The sequence below is a fragment of the Ochotona princeps genome, chromosome 23 (assembly GCF_030435755.1).
Source record: "Ochotona princeps isolate mOchPri1 chromosome 23, mOchPri1.hap1, whole genome shotgun sequence".
In the NCBI taxonomy this organism is placed as follows: Eukaryota; Metazoa; Chordata; class Mammalia; order Lagomorpha; family Ochotonidae; genus Ochotona; species Ochotona princeps.
In genome coordinates, this window is record NC_080854.1 from 32,818,313 (window position 1) to 32,842,600 (window position 24,288).

Below are 24,288 nucleotides of genomic sequence, written 5' to 3' on the forward strand. Positions count from 1 at the left end.
GCTTCTGGTGGACCATAGTGAGACATTGTTTCAGTGGAAATCCATGAAAAACATGCAGGTGGTAACTGATAAAATTTGGATCTCTCTTTTCTCAGGACATACTGAAACGGAATCAACCAGAAAACTTGCAAAGAGCTCTAAATTAGGATTTGTTGGTAAAATCAAGATCATTCCTTGGGAATTTGTCTCCTATAGTGATACTTTCGCTAATGTAGTCAAAAGCCTTTTAAATAAAAATGATAACTGTATTTACTAGTGCTTCTGATGTTCCAGGAGTTTAAAATATATTTAAATTGTAATCAGTATGTTGGATAGGTGATGATATTTCTGGTGTATAACTTAGAAAACAAAATCTTTGATATCACATATTGGGAAGAGGTTAGAGCTAGGATTTTAACCTACGTCTCTCTGGTCCTTATTTTCACACGTTTTTTCACTATGCCATATGGCTTAGGTGGCATATATGAAGGTTTCAGACTCCCAAGTAGGAACCTCCATGATTTAGAATTGGTTTCACTTTTTTCAAATTTTTATTTTGACTTTTTGAATTATGTGGTACAATTCGTATAGGCTAGGATTCACCCCAACCCCCCAAACTTCCACCCCCTGACAGATTTTCCCCATTTTGCTACAATGGTATAGTCCTTTGTAAGCAATTATAATTGCATCAGTTTCTTATTTAAGTGTACCCTGACACTGTTGGTACAATGTCAGACAGTCCAGCATCCCGTTGCCTACACATTTCCAACAGTTTCATTGGGAATCCATCTTTCATCTGGAAGCATGGATGTATGTTGCATTATACCCCCACATCTGGATATGATAGACCCCAGTACTCTATCACTATACATTTCCATAAATGAGAAGCCATGAAACAAGATCAATGATTGGTATGAATTAGAACAACAGCCAAAACAACAACCACAACAAATTATAGCACCATGAAAAAATGTGCCACTGAGTAACCAACACATAGATGACAAAAAGGAAACACAAAAGTCTCTTGGCAAAAGTGATGTCACCATGTAATCCATGAGCCAGTGATGAATTCGGCAAGAGAAAAGAAAGTATTTGGAATAAATAAAGCCGAAATAAAAAACATCAAAACACATGGGATGTAGCCAAAACGAAACAAAACAAAACAAAACAAAACCCAGTATGGTTCAGATTATTGAAGTTACACTTTCCATGTTGGTTTCCTTATATAAGAGAGAAGATATGGTATTTGTTTTTTTGTGATTGACTCAGTTCACTGACCATAATGGTCTCTAGTTGGGACCACCTAGTTGTAAATAGTGTAATTTCATTCTTCTTAATAGCTGAATAATATTCCATCGAATAAATGTACCACAGTTTCTTTAACCACTCTTTTTGGATGCACATCTGGGTTGTTCCCATGTCTTTGCTGTTGTAGATTGTGCTGCTAAAAATATACTCTTGCCCCGTGGTGCTGGGATTTAAGGACAGAGTTGAGAAGATTTTTCCTTTTGCTGAGAAGCCTCAGGAGAGTCACTGTTAGGCTTGTCAGACTCAGAGTGAATGCAGTGCCCTGTGTGGATATGTCTCCTGAGAGACGCCTTGGAAAGGGGCTACTGCTGATGGTATGATGCCCAAGATGCCACACAGGAGGGAGTGATTTGTGGGATGATTTGTAGCACACTTTCCTGAGGCCATTCATGATCAGAACAGAAAACAGAAAATAGCTGCTTAGCAACACCAGAGGTTGATCTAAAAATATTCTAAGTGTTGGGGTTCAGAAGATGATAGACCCAAACCGTGCAAGGCGAAGTCTGCTCTGAAGCTCACTTGTGCACCTTACAGGCCCACAGAAGATGCTCGGTTGTCCCAGACCTTGCCCTGGTGTCTCACACGGCAGTGGGAGGAAAGCCAAGGCCGGAGCTCAGAAGGTCTTTGTCCCAGGCTGGCGTCTGTTGCTCAGGCCCATTCATCTCCTTTAGAAAACATTTGCACTTCTCTCAAGTAGCCTCCCCAATGAAGAGCCCTCCAAATCTCATTGTGTTTCTGGGCGCTCACCTTCCTTAGCAATAATTGGTCTGCTTAATCCACTGGCAGTGTACTTCTCAGAGTCAGATACTGAACCTCCAGAAGGTCTTTTGCCCCTAGACTGTAAACAAACTGTAACTCCTCATGTTGTTGTTTTTGAACCAAATAATATTCATGCTATGTTATTCCTTTATTAATATGAAGGTCATGCCCTGGCACTGGTTGTTGACCAGAAGAATTTTCCAAGTTCAGCACCCTTGTTTTTACATTGCTGTCCGGTGAGATTGAATTGCCAGATGTTGCCAGGATGAGTCCCTACTTCCTGACTATCCTCAAATAACCTTCTGAGGTTTGACTTAGCAGGACCTTGAATTCCAAGGACTAAGTCTTGGAACCAACAAGGCCCATCTGAAATGACCTGCCTTTGCTCTTCTTAATGAAAGAAGTCCTACATGCGCAATCTCTCAAAGCACTTGGCAATGCGTCCCTCACACATCTTCGCAGCAAGAATGATCAAGATGTTTAGGCTTACAGAATAAATCACCTTGGTTTATGTGTGCATGCAACTGTGTGAGCACAAGTAATTTATGGGCATCATTAGCTATTTGCATATAGAATAGGCTTCTTGTTCTTTCCGGAGGAGAAAATGGCTCCTTGGGGTCGCAATTAGCTTCTCTGACAATTAGTCACAATTAGTCACAATGCTGGCAGTTAATCATGCACACAAAGTTGTTGAGACAAAGTAAGATTGAATTTCTTCACTTGAGCAAGACATCTAAAGCTGTGGATTCTTTGCTATCTTGAGATAAAGTTTCTTATTGTTGAAATGATTTTTTTAAAAGGTCTCTATTGACTCAGAGCTTACTGTTGGGCAGCATCTAACATTACACTGAGCTGTGTCGTAGCCTAGCAGTGAAAATGCTGTGCCAAGTTGATCAACATGACAAAGGGGCATGGGTGAGCTGGGTGGCATAGAAACTGCATTTCCCTGCGACCCCAAGGCTTTGGAACAGAGGAGAGGCCTTACATAGGCTCTAGAACAAAAATTTGAGTAACACAGGGTAGGATTCTTAGGGTTTATCTCAGGAATGTGGAGAATGATACATGCAAATTAGAAACACAAATGCAGATTCTGTGTCTCCAGAGGACTTTGCATTTGCAAGCCTGTTAGGTGAGAAGACCCTTCTGGAATAGCAGGCTTTGGCCAGCCCGGGAGCTGGACAGGTTGCTGGGATGTTTAGGATTGGAAGAAGACAGCTCTGGAAGCAGAGCGTCACACGCGTTTTAACGGTAAGGAGCTGTTGTCTGTGAACTTGCACGGCCTTTGGGTTAGCATTGCTCCCAAAGTTCACAGTTCGGCTGGATTTGTGACAGACATCTTGGCTTTCTGGCTGTCGCTTGGTGAATAAACCGCATGCTGATACATCAACCTCGTTCTGCTGCTTGGGGAGGAGTCCAGCCTGGGGGCAAAATTAACGTTCAGGTGGGTGGTAATCTTTCACACCTGTGAAGTTTTGATGGTGTTTATAGGCAAGGCAGATTCTAGGCTGCCTGTGTTCTGTGCTCAGTCCCATCCCCTTCATGTGTCTGGAGAAGAGGTCCCAGACAGTGTGTTGCACGGCTGTGCCTCTGGAGGTCATGCCGAAGAAGGAGCTTCCTGGCTCAGGGTCCAGCTCTGCAGCTCCTCATTCTGCAAATAATAAGACAGGGACCTGAAAACTTCTACTGCCAAATAACGTCCAAAGGAAATGAGGTTTCTCCAGGATTTTGTTCTCGACATGAACCCATTCTTCCTACAGGGCTTGATCACTGTGTCTTTACAGATCCCTGCTAATCCAGACCATTACATCCAGCCTATAGACATGCCACAGAAGAGCAGAAATCCTGTCTCCTTTGCTACCCCGATTTCCCAGAGTTTGTTACCTGATTTTCAGGTGGATATCTTTCAGCCATGCTCTGAACCTCTTTGCCAGCAACACGTGCGCATTCCTAAGAAATGAGTCCAAGTGCTGTTTCCTCTGCGACCCAGAATGCGGCCATGGGAGCTTCCACTCCAGCACCTCACTCTATTGCTTCTTTGTCTTGCAGAGTCCTTGTCTCAGCGTCGCTGAGCTGTGATATGTGTCTGCCTCACATCTCCCTTTCCTTTACTGCATTTTGAGTTCCTGGAGGACAGGGATGACACCATTTCCAGAGTTTTAAAATTTAGTTGATGAATAATTGATATGTTTGGGGGCTATCGAGTAATGTTTGATAGACGTACCCATTACGTTTTAGGATTTTAGGGTTTGAAGGAGAGGAGATCTGGTAAGGCAGATGAATAAAGTAAGCTTTATTTAATGGGAGACAGAGTTAGGGTGGGGAAAAACAGTGGGGAGTTGAACCTGCCAAGACCCAGGGCAGGAGTGCAGAGGTTTGAAGCCAGATGTCATTCCTTGTGAGCAGCAGGCTGGGCCCTCCTCACCCACCTTTTTATATTTTTATTTGCAAGGCAGAGTTACAGAAGGAGAGCTTTTTCTGAGTCCAGGACATTCTGAGTCTCCCATGTTGGGGCAGGATCCCAAGGCTTTCGGCCATCCTCTAGTGCTTTTCCCAGGCCACAAGCAGGGAGCTGGATGGAAAGTAGAATAGCCGGACATGAGCCCATATGGGATCCTGGCACATGCAAGCTGAGGACTTTAGCCACTAGGCCACTAGACTGGGCGCTCTCCCTCAATTTTTTTTAAAAAAAAGTTTATTGCTGCAAAATTTTAGTAACTTATGCAGATTTTGCCTAATATGTATGAGGGGATTTTTAAAAATATTCATGGAAAACATTATGAAAAAAAACCAGTACAGATTTCAAACTTGTTTTCACTTTCTTTGGCTGTTTAGAGGTATGCTTATTTAGTGTGAATGATAACATTATATATTTTTAGGATATGGGTAAAATCAGTTGATTTAAAAACCCCTGTGACACAGGGAACTCTTGGAATGATACAGGGGTATTTCTGATTTTGGAGTAAAACCACTGTGAAGTTGGAGAAAGGCTGTTCCACGAAGGCCTGCTAAGCTTCATTTCAGGCTCGTAAACTCGGTGGGGAAGAGACGTTCTAGTGTGTGAAACAGCCCTGCATTGGGTTTGGGGCTGTTTTGGGTGAAAACATGCAGTACGTGGTGAAGACAGTACTGTTTGCCTCGCGAGAAGGACAGATATGGGAGTTGGTGATTGGCGAGATTTAGGAGCCCTGGAAATTCAAGCAGAGTGGACAAGGTTTTAAAGCTTCTTCCCATATGCAGGAAAACTGCTGGCACCTTCTTAATATCACTCTTCTGTCTTTGTAATGCAGGAAGCGTGGGGCTCTCACTACACAAAGGAAGACCCAGCAGTGCCACCAGCTGCAGTGGGCTATGCCAGCTGCAGCTTGTCTACCTTCAGAAGTGCTCTGTGGCCCTCCGCTGGAGAGCTGGAAGGAAAAGGGAGCAGAAGACAAGGCCCTGGGGCACAGCAAGGAGTGGGTTTTCTATGTTGTAGTCCTCCCAGCCAATTAAAGAGTCCCCTCCTGGAGCAGCCGCCCTCTCTCAAGAGAGGGGTAAGGAAATGAGGCCTGTGGAGAGAAAAAGCTAGAAGTCGTAGAAATGGGGTTAACTTTGTACAGAGTGCTTTAAATGGTAATGAGTGAGAGAGCCGCTTCCCTCAGTTTCCATAATTTAACACGTTTAAGTGGGATGTAGGCTAGGTGAGGTTAGCTATATGCAGTGTAAATTGAGGAAAGACCCGTGAGTCCATGTAGTGGCTTGTGCTTGAGTTACCACAGCATCAAAGGCCCAGCAGCCTATTGACTGAAAGCTGGGTCTGCAATCATGGAAGCACATTGATCTAGAAGGATCTATTCCAGCATTTAATTACTGAATTACTTGAGAGTGACTTTTCAGATGACTCACCCAGTTAATGGTGAGATTCAGTTGGTACTAATTCTGTTTTACTGCACAGGAGAGAAGATGGATCAGGCAATATATGTGAAAGACAAGTAAACAATGAGTAGCAGAGCCATAGCAAGTGAAACAGCCGGGATGGACAGCACAAAATAGGTCCCTGAGAGTGGAGTGTCTGCTCAGTCTCCCATCCTCTGTTCACTTCTGCTGCTGCCAGCGGGCTGAGTGGGGGATGGGTCTGGGTCTGGGTCAAATACGTATTTATCAAGAGGACAGAGCTTTGTAAGGGTGGAGGGGGCTACAGCAGTTGTACAATTAAACAGGTTATGATTTAAAAGTTCAGTTTCATCTAAATTTTAATGTCCAGGGTCAAGGCCAGGAGCCAGAACTCAATCCAGATCTTCCATGTGGTGAACAGGTACCCAGCTGCCTGCCAAGGGGCACATTAGCGGGAAGCTGGAGTCAGGAACAGAGAAGGAGTTAATGGGATGTGGGCAGCTCCACCTCTGGGCCAAATGCCTTCCTCAGGAATATCACTTTAATTCAAGAGCCGACTGATTTAGTATTGAGATTGCATGCAATGTCGTTTTCACAACTATCAGGCAATCTTTTATCCCCGTTTCTGTAAGGTCTTGTGTGTACTGAGGCTTATGGACTAGAACCAAAAGGAGAGACAAAAAGTATGATTTTCAAATACAGTTTGCATCTAGAAACATGCAGACTTGGATTTTGGTTGTGCAGTTAAAGGTTAGTATTTTTTTTTTAAACTTGGATGGATGGCTTGATTTTGAGAAAAAGTCATAGAACTTTTTGAAAGTACATATAGTGTTGGGGTCTTTATTGGGATTTGTATTTTAAAATCTCAAGTTTATATATTAATTTTATGCCAAAGATAGCGAGCCTACATGGTAGAGAAGGAATGGACTTCACTTGGTCCAGTTGCAGTATTGGAGTGGAGAAAACTGCCACACAGGTTAAATGAAAGGTCATGGATTCAGTGCCAGCACTGGCCTTAGAGACTGCCGCTCACTGCATGCAGTACTTCTCTGTCAATGATGCTACACCTGGGAAGCGTTACTTGTTTCCTGATGGGCAGAGTATTATCTATGTTTGTGTCCCAAAGAAGTGGGAACATACCTTGTCACAAACTTCAGAATGGCTTAGCACTGCCCCAAACTTCCTTGGCCACTGAAAAGGTTTCTGGCTGTCTTTCCCAGCTTATGTGTTGAAGTTTGTTCGCAGCAATCGTAATGGAAAAAAAAATAATTTCATAGTTTACTTCATGCTTTCTTAATCCTATTCTATAGTCACTCTTCGAGTGTCCTGGATATTTCTAAGGCCAGCGGGGTGTGCCAGCTCCACAGAGGCAGTCACCTGAATGCCGCGTGTTGCAGTTGCCTAGCAACCACAGTGCTTCGGGGTCAGGTTTATGGGCTGACCGTGTGCTGATCTGATTACTAAATATTTGTTTGACATTGTAAATTTTTATGGTAGTGAAACACAAACAAAAAAAATTCGTTATACTGGGATACCTTGGTGTTAGAAAGTGAAAGTTGAGATTGATAAACATTATGGTCTTTCTTGTATATGACAGGAGGATTTAATTTTATACTGCTTGTTTTTAGAACATAGAACAATCAGTTCAGGTGAGACCATAGCCAACCTGCTTTTAAAAATACCGATGATCTTCTTTGTACATATAAATTGTTTGACAGATTTTCCCACTTGTGATATTGAACTGAAAATAGAATAAGCAGTGCTCTGTTTTAGGGGTCAGCCTTCCATTTCCTTATTTAGAATGCTTTTCCCCTTTGGAATCTAATGAAGTGGAATCATAGAGTCATGTGCTCCCACGGCAGTCTTCTTTGGCATTTTTTTTTTTCTGGAAACCCCTCAGTTGCTTTACTTCTCAAATCTTCTCACTGCTGCTTTGGCTTCCTTTTGATCATTTGATGTCTCCTGGTTGATCTGTGTTCAAGGCTTTTAGTGTAAGCTCAGAGATATCACTTTGAGAAAAGCCTGTTATTTTCCTGACCAGGAAGGTGGAAAACAGCTCAGAACAGCAGGCCTTCTTTCTCCTATTGGTGACATTTGAAAATATTTGTGTTTACGACAATTTGATGTTTATGAAATGAACATTTTTGGTCAGGACCCGTGTTTCTTTTAAAAGATATGGAAAAGAAAATGGGCACATTATTTCTTTAACTTTAATCACCTCTCTCACAACAGTGTTGCCTCTTGGATAGTCCTTGAGGTTCAGAGAAATGAACTTCAGTTTCACAGGCATAATGATGACCTTCATTCATGCTCTTTCCTCCTCATTTGTGAAACTTCTCCTTCTTGAAAAGAATCCTTATTTGTGTCGAAGGTTTCCTCTGTCTACTTGTACCACTGCTTTCCCTTTATAGTCAAGTTTCTAGAAAGAGTATTTTGTATTTATCTTTTTCCCATTTTGTTTTAAAAATGTTTATTTGTTTGAAATTTAGACCTGTAGTCATGTATGTGTAGGCTCAACTAGGTCACAATGTCTGAGATGGCTTACTGCTACAGCTTTGAGTTGGCACTGGGGCATCAGTTGGATGCCAGCTGGGGCTGTTGGATAGAATGTCTTGGTTTGCATTGGCACAGTCCCCCAGAGGACTTCTGGCAGCATTGTGGCTGAGTTCAAAGGAACGTTCCATGTGCAAACACAGAAGCTTCTGATGTCGTAAGAAGTAGCCTAGGAAGTTTCACCAGGTCGTTACTCCCGGATTATTTTGGTCAAATCTAGTTACTGGGCTAGCCAAATTCAAGGGGAGGAGAAACCCAGTCTCGTTCTTGATAGGTTAGTGGCAGGACCACATCGCCTCCACTTGATGGACACAGTCCCTGCAGGTGTGCTCATTAGCTTCTTTCCTTGTCCCTGACATTGGTGCAGTGGTGCGTCTGGTCGTGTAGGGCGAAGCCGCTGCCTTCGGGTTTGCTCTGCTTCCCCCACTGCACTCATGGCCAGCTCTCTGCATTTGCTTTTCTTTTCCTCCTTGACCCAGAAAAATGGGTTTTTCCCTAGGTTCTTCGTATCTTTTCATCTCAGAAAGCCACATCCAAAGTCATGACTTATTCTTCATCTTTGACTCATACCACTTGCTGGATGAAATGACCACTGCATGATTTTCAGGTTTTGTACTGCGTAAGTTGTGCATGACACCATCCACATTGCAGTTTTTATATTGCAGTCTTACGTATCTCTGCTGTTGTTGTGTTACAATGATGAGTCTCTATGGTGGGCAGTAGTGGTGGTGATTTTGCCCCCCATGGAATGTTGGGCCATGTCTGCAGATGTTTTTTGTTTCCCAGAGTTGGTAGTGGGTTGCCACTGGCATCTACAAGATAGAAACCAAAGACATTGCTCAAACCCCACAGTGCATATGTGGGACTGCAAAGGACAGGAATATTCTGTCTCACGGAAGGCAGTAGTGCTGAGCTGGAAACCTACAGCCATACGTCCAGCTGCGGTAATTTTTCTCTGAAGTTCAAATACACGTTGCCAGTGGTCTCCTCTATATCGACACAAACCTCTGGATCCAGCACACCTGTTTCCACCTGCCCCTCTGCTGCATTCCTTGATCAGGAGTGCCACAGGGTTAACTTGGCTGCCTCTGGGCTGTCTCACTCCAGTCCAGTTTCTGTGCTGCTATCAAATGATGAATTTTTCAAGGTGCACATAAAGCTAAGTGATAATATCTCTTGATTTGAATCTTGTCACTGATTCTTTATGAATCTCAGCCACATTTAAACTTCTAATGTGGCCCTTCTCAGATGGCTGAGGAGCTGACTTCTTTCTCTGTCCTGGTATATTTTCTTAGTCTGTACTTTGTCTTGTCTCGCAGCCTAGTGGTTTACTGAGTGCTTTTGAGTCTTGCCTGTGCCCAGATGCCTCTCTTCTGGGCAGTGTGCTCAATATACTTTCTCTTTTGAAAAAAAAAAAGATTTATTTATTTTTATTGGAAAGTCAGACATACAGAGAGAAGGAGAGTCAGAGAGAAAGATCTTTTGTCTGCCGATTCACTCCCCAAGTGACTGCAATGGCTGGAGCTGAGCCAAGCGGAAGTCAGGAACCTGGAGCCTCTTCCGGGTCTCCCACACAGGTGCAGGATCCCAAAGCTTTGGGCCGTCCTCTACTGCTTTCCCAGGCCACAAGCAGGGAGCTGGATGGGAAGCAGAGCTGCCGGGATTAGAACGGGTGCCTATATGGGATCCTGGTGGGTGAAAAGCGAGGACCTTAACCGCTAGGCTACCTTCCCGGGCCCCCAATCTACTTTCAGTCCTGGCTTGTGCTGCCTCCTCCTGAAAGCTGTTCTGTCATCTCAGGCCAGGAGATCATCTCTATTGTTCTTTTGTGAAGACCTATAAATACTCCTGCATTTGGGATTCGTGAACTTGAAGCCTCTGCAGCAATTGTTGTACTGCCCTACCCTAGTCACCTGGCCAGGCCTTTAACTTTTTTTGAAGTCTCTGTGTAGTTTTGCTTCCATAGTGCTGCCACATATTACAAATTTAATAAATTTTTGCTTAATTAAAAGAAGGATCCAGAGGGCTGCCTTTCCTCTTCTCGGTTGGGGTACTTATTGGCACTTAAGATACTACACTTGTTTTATGGATTGCATTAGAAACTGAATCTCCAATATTGGCAAAAAATTAAAAAAAATGCTTGCCTGTGGAATATTTTGTGACTATTAAACAGGCTGAGATGATCTCAATTAAGCAGGAAAGAAGCCTGTGATATCTTGTTAAGGCAGAGTTGAAGTGTAGATGTATGTATTTGTTCATATGTATTTGTATGAGCATAGGGCTTATGGAAAGATATGCCTCAAATTTACTACACTTGGTTACATTGAATGTAACCTATGATTGAACAAATCAGTATCCAGAGGTTAAGCAGTGATACTCATGAATTTATTTCACGCTGAGATACGAACCTGTGGGTGGAAAAGAAAGACATTGTAGAAGAAGATGACTGTACTGGATTAGAAAAGTGTTCACAAAAATGGGATGTGGCTTTTTGTGTATCTATTAGATGCTTCTATGTACATGTAAATAAGTCTGAAGATTCAGAACAAAATGTTAATAATTTTTGTTTGGAAATTGATCTGTATTTCCTCTTTTGACTTTTCTGTCCTATATAGTTTTACAACTTTGAGCACACTTTATTATCATAGGAGAAATAGCATAATTTAAAAAATGAAAGACAGTACATAAAACTAGTACCATTAAGTCACCTGTTACCTAAATACCTGAGATTTAAGAATAAAACAACGGTATGAAATGGTTTACAAAATTAATCCATTTTTGTTCCTTTCTTTTAGCAACGACTGAAGGAAGAGAAGGAAGCCAGGCGGGCTCGTCTGGATGGGAGACATGAGTACTTATTTGCAATTGTGGCTTCCTGTTTGGATCTGGACAAAGCTGAAGTGGAGGATGTCATTCTCGATGGCAGTCAGGTGCGAAGAAGCCTGGGGTTGTCAGTGATTCGACCAGCAGGCACGGCTGGTCGGCTGACACTGTGCTAAGCCTTCCAGACACTTGTGCGGGCCTCTACTCTGATTGTGTACTGCAGGTGCCTTTCAAATAATAAGTAAATCTATAAAAAATTCCCTTCCTTGCGAGGCTGGATTAGGTTTCATTGTTCAGATGGTACACATTTTGCATATGCATTGGTCTGTTGCTACCATCCCTCGTGGGAGCTTCCCTGAGACATAGTTCTATGTAAACAGGTGTACAGATGTCTCCTCAAGACCTTGCTTTCACTTCTTTGAAATATATACTCAGAACTAGAATTGCTGAATTGGACGGTAATTCTATTCTTCAATTTCTGAGGAACCTGAATAGTATTTTCCACAGTGGTGGCGCCATTTTGCATTCCTGCTAGTGGAGCACAGGAGTTCCGGTGTTTCCACATTCTTGGTATTTTCTGCTTTCTGATAGTAGCTTTTCGGGTATGTGTATAGGTTTTATCTTTCTTCTTCTCCTATGAATTCTAAACTGTGCCATTAAGTGTCTAGAAGTTTCTAAATCCAAATGTAAGTTACTCTGCTCTTCCTTTTTCACAGATTGAAAGAATTGATCAGCTTTTTGCTGTTGGCGGTCTCCGTCACCTCATGTTTTACTATCAGGATGTGGAGGTAGCAGAAACAGGTATGTAAATGTGATGCGATGTAACACTGTAATATGTCTTCTGATTGAGCTGAGGTTGGTATAAGCAGGGAAGCCACTGTGAGAACTGATGGGGCCTCTTACACCTTTTGGAGGGGTGGGAGTAGTTAGGTAGATAAGGGGGGTGGAAAATGATGTGGGGACACACAACGTGTGGTAAGCAGAGTCCTGGGAAGAAATTCTGTTTCCACCTCAAGCAAAAAGCACAGATAACACTGGTTATTTATCCTGGTTGATCTGACCCTGTTGTTCATTTTCTGTCTCTATTGGGAATAATAAAGGAGATAGTATGTGAGCTGATTCTTATGAAATTATGTTCTGGATTTTCTAATGGCCATCTGCTCACATCTGTATATGTACTGTTTTTTGCTAACATAAGAATTATTGGCAAGAAGCATAATGCAACATTTTAAGCTATTATATTTATTTTTTATTGATTCCAATTTAAATGTGTAATATGGAATGACAAATTCAGTCCTTTCACATAAAAAATTTGCAAATTTTTCTCTGTACTCAGATTTCTACTTTTCAGTAGTTTAAAAAATGTATTTTACTTACAGACATAAATGATTACGTTGTGAAATAACATGAGGTGGGCATTTTGCCCAGCTGTTAAAATGCCAGATATTGGAAAGGCTGGGTTAATGGGCAGCTCCAGCCCCTGACTGTGGCTTCCGGTCAGTGCAGACCCTGGCCGGCAGCACTGATGACTCAACAGCTGTTCCTGCCTCCTTAATGGAGATGTGGATTGAATTCCAGGCCCCTGGTTTTGACTTGGTTCTGTCCTGACCATTGCAAACATCCCCCCCCAGTGGATAAGAAATTTTTCCCTCTGCATGTCTGTACGTCTCTCAAGTAAAAAATATGTTTTATTAACATTAAAGGGAAAGGAAAAATACTGACTGCTTTCGAATATGCTTGCTTAATTTTGGAGAATGTTTTGGTGGAATAGATTAAGCTGTGTTTCCATTGCTCAGGTGCTGGTGGGTGTTCTGGCTGCTCCACTTCTGATCTGGCTTCTTGCTAATGTGAACGGGAAACAGCATATTACGGTCCCAAAACTGGGGTTCTTGCTATCCACGTGGGAGATCGGGATTGACTTTTGTATTCCTGGATTCAGCCTGTCCCAGCTGTTTGTTGCTGTTGCAGTCATCTGTGGAGTGAACCAGTGGATGAAAGACTAAGTTACTTGCCCAATACCGATAGCTAGTCATTGCAACTGCAGCTTAAATTACCACATGGTTCTAGTTCTGCAGCGTCTGGACTTTAGCAGAGCATAGAAGGACCAGTCAGCTACTCTTGAGACAGTATAAGTGGAACATGAAGAAGTAAGCATCTTCAGTTTCGGAGCAGACTATTATTTAAGTATTACTTTAAAGCTTATTTGTTGTGGGCTAAGGAGTTGGTTAGCACTCGCTAAACTGAGCACTACAGGTAATGGGCTTGGGGCTGAAAGCACCTGGTCTGATGGAACTCAGCTGTATCCAATATTGAGAGTGTGGGCTAAAGCGTAAACAAGAACTAGGTGAGAGGTCAAGAGTGGAGGCAATAAAAGCAGGCCTCGAGCGAGGCCAGAAAGATATTTCCACCATCTCTGGTCTCCGTGTCGGTGTCTCATCCCCAGATCCTTCGCCATGCCCACGTTACTGACCCAGCCGGCCACAACAAATGGTGCCCAACATGGGGCACAGCACGAAGGACATCTGAGGGACCCCTGGACCTACAAAAGCAAGGTTAGAATTTAGGAATTTTGCAGGGGCATAATTGATTTCATCCCCAGACCCTCTCCCTGTGCTAGGGCACGAGGGACAATCTGAGGGACCCCTGGAACTCTGGAGGGGCATAATTAATCTCATCCCCAAACCTTCTCCCCGTTCTGGGGCACGAGGGACAATCTGAGGGACCCTGGAAATCCAGAGGCAGGTTTAACTCTAGAGGGGCATAATTAATTTCATCCCCAGACCTTCTCCCCATTCTGGGGCACGAGGGACAGTCTGAGGGACCCCGGAAATCTAGAGGCAGGTTTAGAAATTTTTACAGGGGCATAAGTAAAACTTATCATGGGGCAAGAACTCGCTAAAGTGCAGGTAATTAAAAGAATCAGAGATCTGCTCCAGATCTCTGCTCGCAGAGTTTTTTTGAAACTGTCTGCGATATATTCCCATGGTTGGCTCTCATTGTAGTCACCTTCCTTCTCTGGCGCTTGGCAAAAAGTGCTTTGCCATCCCCTCAAGCAGTGGGGCAACCCTGCCGGAAAAAATGGTCCATTAGAAGGAGGAGAGAGCTGCAAACCAGGGTAAAAAAGAAGAAGGAACCCCAACCCAGACAAAGTTGGGAGAAAGTGCGCCAAGAAGATTCGCAGTCCTCTTCTGAGGAGGATGAAGAGGAAAAGGATGGAAAGGACGAACATGGTCCAGGTGGATTCCTGAGAGGCTTGTCCGGCAAGCTCCTGCTGCGGAGTCTTGTGAAAGTTCGGGTACTGGCCAAGATGATGGCATTTCAATCGGAAGATCAACGGGACAAGCAAAAAACACCTCTGAAGTGAATGACACCGAGTTCCAGTGCACCCTGACAGCATGCTGGAATGGCAAGTGCGATTCTGCTGTTATCCTGCAGCTGCCCTGAACCCCACCAGCTCCTGTTGGGACTGACGGAGAGACCTTTGTTAGCCTGATAAAGAATAAAAGAGACTTTGGCATAACGGTGACCATCGTAGCCGTACATCAGCAGCCGCCGCCACCAGCTACCGTGGTGATAGTGACCAAGGTCGCGGAACAGAGTGCCGGAGTTGCGGACAGCAGGACTTTACTGATGAACATGAGTGGGTGGGCATGCTTGCATTGTAACTGCGGGTTGATTTGTTGTCAGAGGAACAGCCGATACTGTGAGATTTGGCTTAGACCTCTTGTACCCCATTGTATGCCTTTTTGTGTGTATCATCTATGCAAGTGCAAAATGTTTTCCCAAGCCCTGGTACTGCTGTCTGCTCTTTGCTACCAAGGTAAAGACACTCCTAGCCATGGAACAGGGTTACCAGCCTCCCCAAGTATGATTTGTGCATCTGTAGCAGGCAACGCGTTGAATGGCAGCCAGTGATGATTAAGATGGACTGGGTACTGACCAACCTAAGACAGGGGCTCCATCATGCTATGGAGATTCCCAGTGACGGGTAAGGCTGATAACTTGCGAGGCCACAACCTAAGTCGGGCACATTCAAGTCTGCTTTAAAACAAAAACAGGGGGACCTGTTGTGGGCTAAGGAGTTGGTTAGCACTCGCTAAACTGAGCACTACAGGTAATGGGCTTGGGGCTGAAAGCACCTGGTCTGATGGAACTCAGCTGTATCCAATATTGAGAGTGTGGGCTAAAGCCTAAACAAGAACTAGGTGAGAGGTCAAGAGTGGAAGCAATAAAAGCAGGCCGGTCCGGGGCCTGGGGTGCCTGCGGAGAGAGACAGTTCCACCATCTCTGGTCTCCGTGTCGGTGTCTCATCCCCAGATCCTTCACCATGCCACGATACCGGCTCAGCCGGCCACGACACTTATTTATATTTATTTGAAAGAGAAAGATATCTTCTGTGTGTTGGTTCATTCCCCAGATGCCTGGGCCAGCTGTGCTTGGGCGTAGCAAATCCTGGGGACAGGAGCTCTACCTTGATCTCTCACTTGCGTAGCTAGGTCTCAGGGACTTGGGACATTACCTGCTATCCCAGGATGTGCATTAGCAGGAAGCTAGACTAGATGCAAGGCAGAACTTGATTCTTAGCAGCAGCTTAACCCGCTGTGTCACAGTACCTGCTCCCACAGCTGGCTTTTGGCCATGGTTCTGCCACTCTGATGGCCATGTGACCTGCAGCAGGTCAGAGATACATTGTGGTTGTGTGTTGGAACAATGTGTTCAGGGTCCCAGAGCATAGTGATGCCAACAGACCATTTTTTTCACCTCATTCTTTCTCACTGCGCCGAACAACCATTTGGAAATGAACCGTTGATCTGGAATCAAACAGATGATTTTAGATTCCCTTGGGGGATCAGGACAGAGCTTGTCCAAGGGGGCGCTCAGCTAGGGCACAGAGACCAAACGAAGATGAGAATATTTTGACAAGAAATGTGAACTGTAAATAGTACTTATGAAACGGCAATTCTTTGTCATTTGTAGGACAGTTTGGCTCTCCAGGAGGGGTTAATCTTGTTTCTGGAAAGATGAAGAAGCCTAAGGTGTTCGTGACTGAGGGAAAAGATGTCGCTCTTACTGGAGTGTGTGTGTTCTTCATCAGGACGGACTCTTCCAAAGCCGTCACCCCGGAGAACATCCACCGGGTATGGGTGGCTAACATTTATTTCCTGCTTATACTCTGTTAAGTACAATTGAGAAGAATCTAAAATTTATATATTAATCAGAATATGAAAATGAACATTTTTGGAGCTATGGTTAATTGACACTATTTAGAAATGACTTGGAAGATGTGTTGCAGTTGAGGATAATTTTTACCATGAGGAATCCCCTAATTGCTTTCCAGGAGGTGAGCTTTAATGTGTTGGACACTGCTGACGGCGGCCTGCTCAACAGCATGAGACAGCTGCTGTCAGACATCTTTATCCCAGCTCTCAGGGCCACAGGCCACGGCTGGGGTGAGCTCGAGGGTCTTCAGGAAGCGGCTCATATCCAGCAAGAGTTCCTGAACTCCCTGGAAGGCTTTGTGAGTGTCTTGACAGGCGCACAGGAGAGTTTGAAAGAGAAGGTAAGAACGAAGAAGTTGTCCCTTTAAAATGACCAGCTGGTCAGCAAATACAAATACAAGTAGGTGATACTTTTTATTGGGTGGCCTTAATTCCACCAGGCTGAAAGTCTTGAAAAAGTTTTGGTGATGATTATTTTTGCCCTGGCTTCTTTAAATTTCTGTGGTCCATATGACGAGTGCCTTCTGCGTTTCCAAAAAGTTGTTGGTAGTGGCATAAGGCTAAGTCGTGTCCGACATTTGTGAAGTAAGAAGCAGGAAATGCTTGTGGCATTGGTGTGCCTCACAGAATATAAGGAATTTGGAGCTAGAGACGTGTGTGTTGTGGGGAGGGTGTGTGTTTAGAGGGAGGTAGGAGAGAAGTCAGAGAAATAAGGAAATTGGAAGATAACAGAGTTGAGATGAGGTGCACCTGAGAGTAGAGAAATGGCTCCTGTGATAAACATGACAAGGGACTCTCTGCCCTTCTCTCTGGGAAAACTTGTTCTGTGAGGATGCTGAGGGAGGCTCTTCTTTGCCTTTTTAATGATTATTTGAAAGGCAGAGTCAAAAGGAGAGACAGAAATATATTCCATTCACTTTTTTTCCTTCCTCATGATCATGACCATTTGAGCTAGACCATAAGCTAGGAGCTCAGAGCTCCATCTGGGTCTCCCATGTGGGTTCAGGGACCCATGCACTTCAGACATCTGCTGCTGCATTCACAGGCATGTTAGCAGGGAGCTGGATGGGAAGTGGAGCTGACAGGACTTGAACTTGTGCTCCTACCGGATGCCGCTGTTACCGACAGCAGCTTAACCCACTGCACTTCCTGCAAAGGGGATTATTCTTGTTAAAAGATTTGGGGTTCAGGAGCTGAGCCAATTTTACTTCTGAAGGAGCTAAGATGACTCCTGGCCGCAGTTATGCTTGCAATTAATTGTAATGTAGCTAGGTCTAATGTGGAGATCGGAGCAAATGAAATTGAAGACGTTTGTAAAGTGTGATTTTTGCACTGAGTTTCCACTCAGCACTGCAAAAGAAGCATTAGGGAAATGGAGGGAACTGCCTTGTGAGAGGAGGTATTCTTCTCAACTGAAGCCAAGTGTTTGCCATTGAAGTTCGCAGCTGTAAGGATGTTGGTTACAGGGATTTGAAAGTGTTCATATTTCCATAGTTCCAAAAAATATACAATGCATTAGGAACTACTCTTTTACCCATTTCTCTGCTTTTTCAGTTTCCTGCAAGCTCTCTTGCTCCCTTTGGTTTTATGAATTGATTAGATATTTTTCAAGCTTTTTCTAATTCCCCATCCTGCATGTGTTGGTTTATTTTTCTTCTCTCTTGTTTGCTTTTTTTAAAATCATGATTTGATGTATGAATAGCCATCTTGAGTGCTATCCAATGCATGGGCATCATTTAGTTCACCTACTACTTGCAAGGATCTTTGCCAGTGGAGAAAGATCTAAAAAGATCCTAAGGGATTCCTTCAGGGTCTGTCTGGGTTTAGAGGTTGATCAAAAAGCATATGTCTGTCTTTTTAAAACCATCATCTTACTATTTATTTTTTGTTTTCATTAGGTGAATCTTCAAAAATGTGAGATATTTGAACTGAAAACCCTGAAGGAGCCAATAGACTACCTGACCCTAGCAAATAATCCTGAGGCGTTGGAAAAAGCAGAAGGTTGTATGAAAGTATGGATCAGACAGACAGAACAGGTAAATTTCAGGAACCCGTACTGATTTCAGATGCCCTGTTTCTGACCTAGTTGATGGATGAAATTATATTATATGAGATTCCTATTTACCTGAGTGTTTTACTGCCACTGGTCCTTAAAGAGATGGAAGGTTGAAGGTCGTAATTACTTACCATTGTTGAGAACAGAGTGAGAATCCCAAGAGATGATCATGGGTGACCCTGAGTACTTACACAACTGTAATCCATGTAGAAATATGAAGGTTTTTCAAATTTAGCATTGTCTCCAAAAGGGAGCATAAGACTTCTCTTATTACAAAAGATAATTCTTGAAGGCAAATATCACATAAGAAAGTGAGCATAATTAAAATTTAGTAGCCCAGACATAGTGTTATCCATTGTTACATTGCTCCAAGTTTATAGAGTAAGGGGAAGGTTAAAATTTCAGAAATTAGGAGCTTCTAAAGTTCAGTAATTAAGCCTTTTTTGGTTAGAATGCATCAACTTAGTTTTTGTTGAAGTTTTAAAAATGGAGACAAGTTAGTAAGAGACTGTCATTCAAAGTATGTAAATGAGTAAAGTGTATCCTGGTTCTTTCTTTTGCTCTTATGTAACTTTCTTATCTATAGCTCTGCTTAGTGGTTCATTTTTCCCCCCACACGTTTTTATAGGTCCTTGCTGAAAACAATCAGCTGCGGAAGGAATCAGATGATGTGGGGCCTCGAGCAGAGTTGGAGTACTGGAAAAAGAGATTATCCAAATTTAACTATCTTTTGGACGAATTAAAAAGCCGTGATGTGAAAGCTGTTTTGGCAGTGCTTGCTGCTGCAAAGTCAAAACTTCTGAAGGTTGCTGATCCTTTATTTTTCCTTTTGAACTGAAAATGAGAATTCTGTATGCATACATTTCATAGAGTAATTAGGAAGAGAAAAATTTCATTATGGCTTTAAGATAAACCTTTAAGATTGGACAGTTTTGTCCTTATACTGTTTTGGATACTGTGGAAATAGACTTTGAATTAGACAATTTGTTGGCCAGTGTACATGTATGGCTGAATATATTATCAGAACTTACTGTATGTAAATAAGATATAACCTAGTTGGGCCTGGTATGATGGTTCCATTCACTAATCTTCCCCCTTAGAAGCACTGGGATCCCAAATAGGCACCAATTTGTGTTCTGGCTGCTCCACTTCCCATCCTGCTCCTGCTTGTGGCCTGAGAAAGCAGTAGAGAATGGCACAAAGCCTTGGGATCCTGCACCCACAGGGGACACCTGTGGAAGAAGCTTCTGGCTCTTGGCTTTGGATCAGCTCAGCTCTGGCTGTTGTGGCCACTTGGGGAGTGAACCAGCAGATGGAAGATCGTTCTTTCTGTTTCTCCTTCTCTCTGTATATCTGCCTTTCCAATAAAAAGAAATAACTCCTAGAAGAAAGATAGAGCATGATTATTATATGATCATGTAAATCATGAATTCAGGCTAGTTAGAAGTAGTAAAACTTACCTTTGCTTATTGTTTAGTCCTAATGTATTAGTTTCATACTGCAAAATAACTTATGCAAAATAAATTAGCAGGATGTTCTTCTAAGAGTTTGCGTGCGTCTCACCTGAGTTTCTGTGTAGCCGGGACTCTCGTGAGGCTGCACTCCAGGTCTTGGGTTATCACAGAGTCACTTTGGAGATCTGCCTGCATTCTCCTTATTAAGATTCTTGCAGGATTCATTCCTTGCTGGCTGGTAGTTAGAGACTTCTTTCGGGTTTATTTATTAATTATTATTATTATTATTACCCTCCTATAGGCTTACCACACAGAGCTAATTTCCTGTCTAAGCAGCAAGTGAGACAGTGTGAGAGAACTCATCACAGATGTCACAGTCATGTGGGCACTGATGGAGAGCCACGCCATTGTATTTAGCAAGCGAGGATAAGGAGTGACAGAGTATGAGCATAAGAAGTTGGTGATAATAGGGTCTGTGGGGTAGGCCACCTGACTCACAGGGCATTGCTGTCATAAAGGCTATCTATGTAGATGTTTCATTCCAGCTGATCACTTCAATAGTGATGTGTGTCAATATGCTTTAGATTTACCTTAAATCCCAGTTCAATCAATATAAGGTAAGCATTGTGATACTGTTCAGAAATACGCTCAGTAGGACTTTCATCAGATCAGCTGAATGTGTTGGCTTATACTGTATCATTTCCTTTTACTTGTCCAATATTATGTTAGCATTTCAATTTAGAATTTCCCCGATCCTACTAAATTCTTGGCATATAGCTGGTAGTCATGAACAATTGCCATACCAACGGATGAACACAAGTATAGGGGTGTGGGGGAAAGGAGTTCAGGTTGTCAGAGGGAAGACAGAAAAAGATGGGAGTAAGATGTGGAATAAACCCAGTAGGCGGTGCAGGAGAGAAGATATGAATTTAAAGGGAGTGTCTACCCTCTTGGTGCTCCATGCTTGTCATAGCATGGGTTTTTAAAGAAAATGCCTGAAAGAGGTATGTTTAAAATTGGAGTAAAAATGTAAAAAAAAAAAAATGCTCTTCGGAGAACATGCTGGAAGTCTGACACAAGAGATTTGTGGTAACTTTTACCTGCTGCTGCAGGATAAGTCCTTCCCCTAATAACTACATTAAAATTGCTTTTCTCTATTGTATACAGATGTGGCGGGAGACAGATATTCGAGTCACCGATGCAGCCAATGAAGCAAAGGACAATGTCAAGTACTTATACACCCTTGAAAGATGCTGTGACCCTTTGTACAGCAGTGACCCTGTAAGTTGAGGATTTCGGCACTGCAGTCTGCTGTTGATATTCCCTGCACTCCTGCAACTGAATGTTGACACTGTGTTCATGGAAATTCATGTCTGTTGGGAGGGCCTTAGAAACATCTTTTTATTCTTAACGAAGTTATTCATACATATACATATATCTCTAAAATCTATTTCTGTATCTCTAATCTTTATGATTAAAGATGTATATGAGATATATTTTAGAAACACTACTTGTATGTTATATTTTCTATAAATATGAGGACACTTCAACATTTTGTGGAGAAATAGAATTTAAAATATAGACTGATTTGGGGGTAAAAATTTGAAATCTGCATATTTGTTAGTAATATGTATTTTTTATTAATTTTGAAGATTTGCTGTATTAAAATTGGCATTCTGGACTAAACCTCAGTAACCACTGGAAAATTCATCATTGGTTGGTTTTTTAAAAATTTCTTTTAGCTTCATGAAGTGACTACTTTTATTATTTTTTCAATTGGCTTATTGACAGTTAATCATTAATAACTTTCTGTTGCTTGTTGTTAGCAAGTTTATGTTGTTTTTCATTGAAATATAATTTATTATGTGTGACTAAAATAATTGAAGTAAAGTTATCATTAAATATATTCATGTAAATGTTGGGTAAAATTTCAAATAAAGTGTGCTAAGCTTTAGTGTAATGAAGATGGACTGATTGGATAATTGCAAGCAGAATTTTTCGGTATGTGATTTTTTTTTCCTGAACCTTTAATGGTGTCTTCCAGGTTGCCATGATTGAAACCATTCCTACCCTGATAACTGCGATTAAAATGATCTATGGTATCTCTCACTACTATAACACCTCCGAGAAGATCACATCTCTGTTTGTAAAGGTAAGTGCACAGTGCAGAATCTGTCGCTTGGGTTCCTTGTTACTGGTAGGTCTATCTTTGATAGTGAAAAATTACCATGTTAGCACAATGCATTATCTGTGTATCTTGCATTTTAAATAAGCCTTAATCTATCAACAGATATAGCCAAATTTGTATAAGAGGCTGTTTCTAGCCAGTAAAGCATTATTTCTGTAAGTAATTATCATAATAAATATTTTATTATTCATTTAATAAAATGAAAAAGGTTCTTTTTGGGCTTTCTTTCCCTGTGCTGTTTTACACATCAGTTATTCCTACTGGGTAAATTTTAATTAAATAAAGCTATATTTATCTGGCTGTTCCATTTTCAAATTTTATATGCCACTGCTCCAAGTTTATTTGATACCGTAGTTGCCTGCTTGGTGTTATTAGAACGGTAATTATGGTAATAAAAGCCACTTGCAATGTTCCAGCAATGCATAAGGCAATTATAGGGATTCTGCCAAAAACGTAGTGATGTTAAACCCTATTTCCTAATTTGTAAGTGTTTATGGTGAGCACTGTTGCTATTCTTCTTACAACTCAATGACTTTTTCATCACCGAAGCAGACATTTTCACTGTGGCATTAAAATAGAGACATTTTCAATTCATGCAGATTCTTTTTTATTTTTTTAATTTTTCATGATACCCTTTCACCCTCCCTATTCTGCTCTCCTCCAATTCTATTTTCCCCTATATTATTACAATAGTATAGTCTTCCCACTGGATTTCCCATTGTCTATACTTACAATGCCGTGATATACTTAAACAGCAGAATGATGGGCTTGGCACTCTTGACTCATGAAGACTTTTTTTAATGTTTTAAAATTTTCCTGCTATAGTTCCCTAGGTTCAGGGATTTCCCTTTCCACATTTGCTTTCCACCCCCTCCTCCACCTCCCACCCGCCCTGCACTCCCCACCTCCCCACTTTCCCCTGTATTATTACAATACAGGGACTTTCTAACATTGTCTACACCTTCAGTGTCATGGTACACTTAAATAGCGAAGTATTGCACTTATGACTGTTGTGACTCATGCAGACTTGTCAGTACTAGGATATTAGGAGACATGATTCTTAATGCAGTTAGAGACCTCCAGCCTCGATGGGAAGGAAGCATTTTTCCTTTGCTTTTGTGTAAGTCATTTCAAATGGAGATCAGGAATGTCCACAACATCCTTTGCAAGTCATCTTATTTTAAAACCATGACTTAGGGTCATTCTGTGTTGAGTGCCTGGGTCCAAGTGACAGCTCTCTCCAATAGTTGGGTCTCTGATACTCACTTGGGAAACCGAGACTGTGTCCCCAACTTTCTTATAGCTTGGCCCAGCCTTGGCTGCTACAGGCATTTGGGAGTGAACTAGTGGGTGGGGAATCTGTTTTTCTCTCTGCTTTCCAAGTAAATAAAGTAAATAAATAAACGTAAGTAAAATTGAAATGGAGAGAGTTGTATGCTAAATTCATGTGTGCATACGGGCGGTCTGGTTTTACCAACATGCTCAGCCTTCACACTGCGGATATCAGGAAATGTCATTCCACTGTTCAATTTCCATTTTGTTTTATTTAAAAAGCCAAGACATTCTTGACACACTTTTTTTTGTAGCATCTAAAGCATGAATAACATGTTAGTGGTTTCATATGTTAGCTTTGCTTTTCTCTCATGACTTTTTTTTTTTTTTTTGAGGTTTATTTGAAAGGCAGGGTTCTAGGGGGAGAGGGAGCGAGACAAAGAGTGATCCATCCACTGGTGCAGTCCTTAAATGTCTCCACAACAGCGGCTCTGGGACTGGGCCAGACTGAGGCCTACAGCTTTGCACTGTCTGCGATCTTCTACATGGTGGCATCTGGGCCATCCTCCATCGCTTTCCCAGGTTCAATAGCAGGGAGCTATAAAAAGTGGACAATGAGGGTGTGAATTGGTGCTCATACAGCAGTATCTTGACCCTGTTTTACTGCGATATCGGCTTTTGTTTTGACATTTCACGGTGATCTGAAAAGATCCTGGTGCTTATCAGTTGTGAGTGAAGCGTCCAAACAGGCATTGTACGGAGATTGAGGGTATTCTCATCAACTGTTGGCTGGGGAAGGGTATGCTT

The 24,288-nt window shown here is 42.3% G+C and overlaps 1 protein-coding gene across 1 annotated transcript in view; it reads left to right on the forward strand.

Moving 5' to 3' along the window:
- Positions 1 to 3,210: 3,210 nt before the first annotated feature.
- The window catches only part of DNAH5 (dynein axonemal heavy chain 5), a 180,058-nt gene continuing 158,980 nt past the window's right edge, over positions 3,211 to 24,288 (forward strand). Inside the window, exons 1-9 of the mRNA XM_058680132.1 lie at positions 3,211 to 3,294; positions 11,265 to 11,399; positions 12,009 to 12,093; positions 16,270 to 16,430; positions 16,631 to 16,852; positions 18,410 to 18,547; positions 19,196 to 19,372; positions 21,189 to 21,302; positions 22,066 to 22,173. Coding sequence (XP_058536115.1) covers positions 3,238 to 3,294; positions 11,265 to 11,399; positions 12,009 to 12,093; positions 16,270 to 16,430; positions 16,631 to 16,852; positions 18,410 to 18,547; positions 19,196 to 19,372; positions 21,189 to 21,302; positions 22,066 to 22,173 — 1,197 coding nt within the window. The 5' untranslated portion in view covers positions 3,211 to 3,237. The remainder of the gene's footprint in view (positions 3,295 to 11,264; positions 11,400 to 12,008; positions 12,094 to 16,269; positions 16,431 to 16,630; positions 16,853 to 18,409; positions 18,548 to 19,195; positions 19,373 to 21,188; positions 21,303 to 22,065; positions 22,174 to 24,288) is intronic.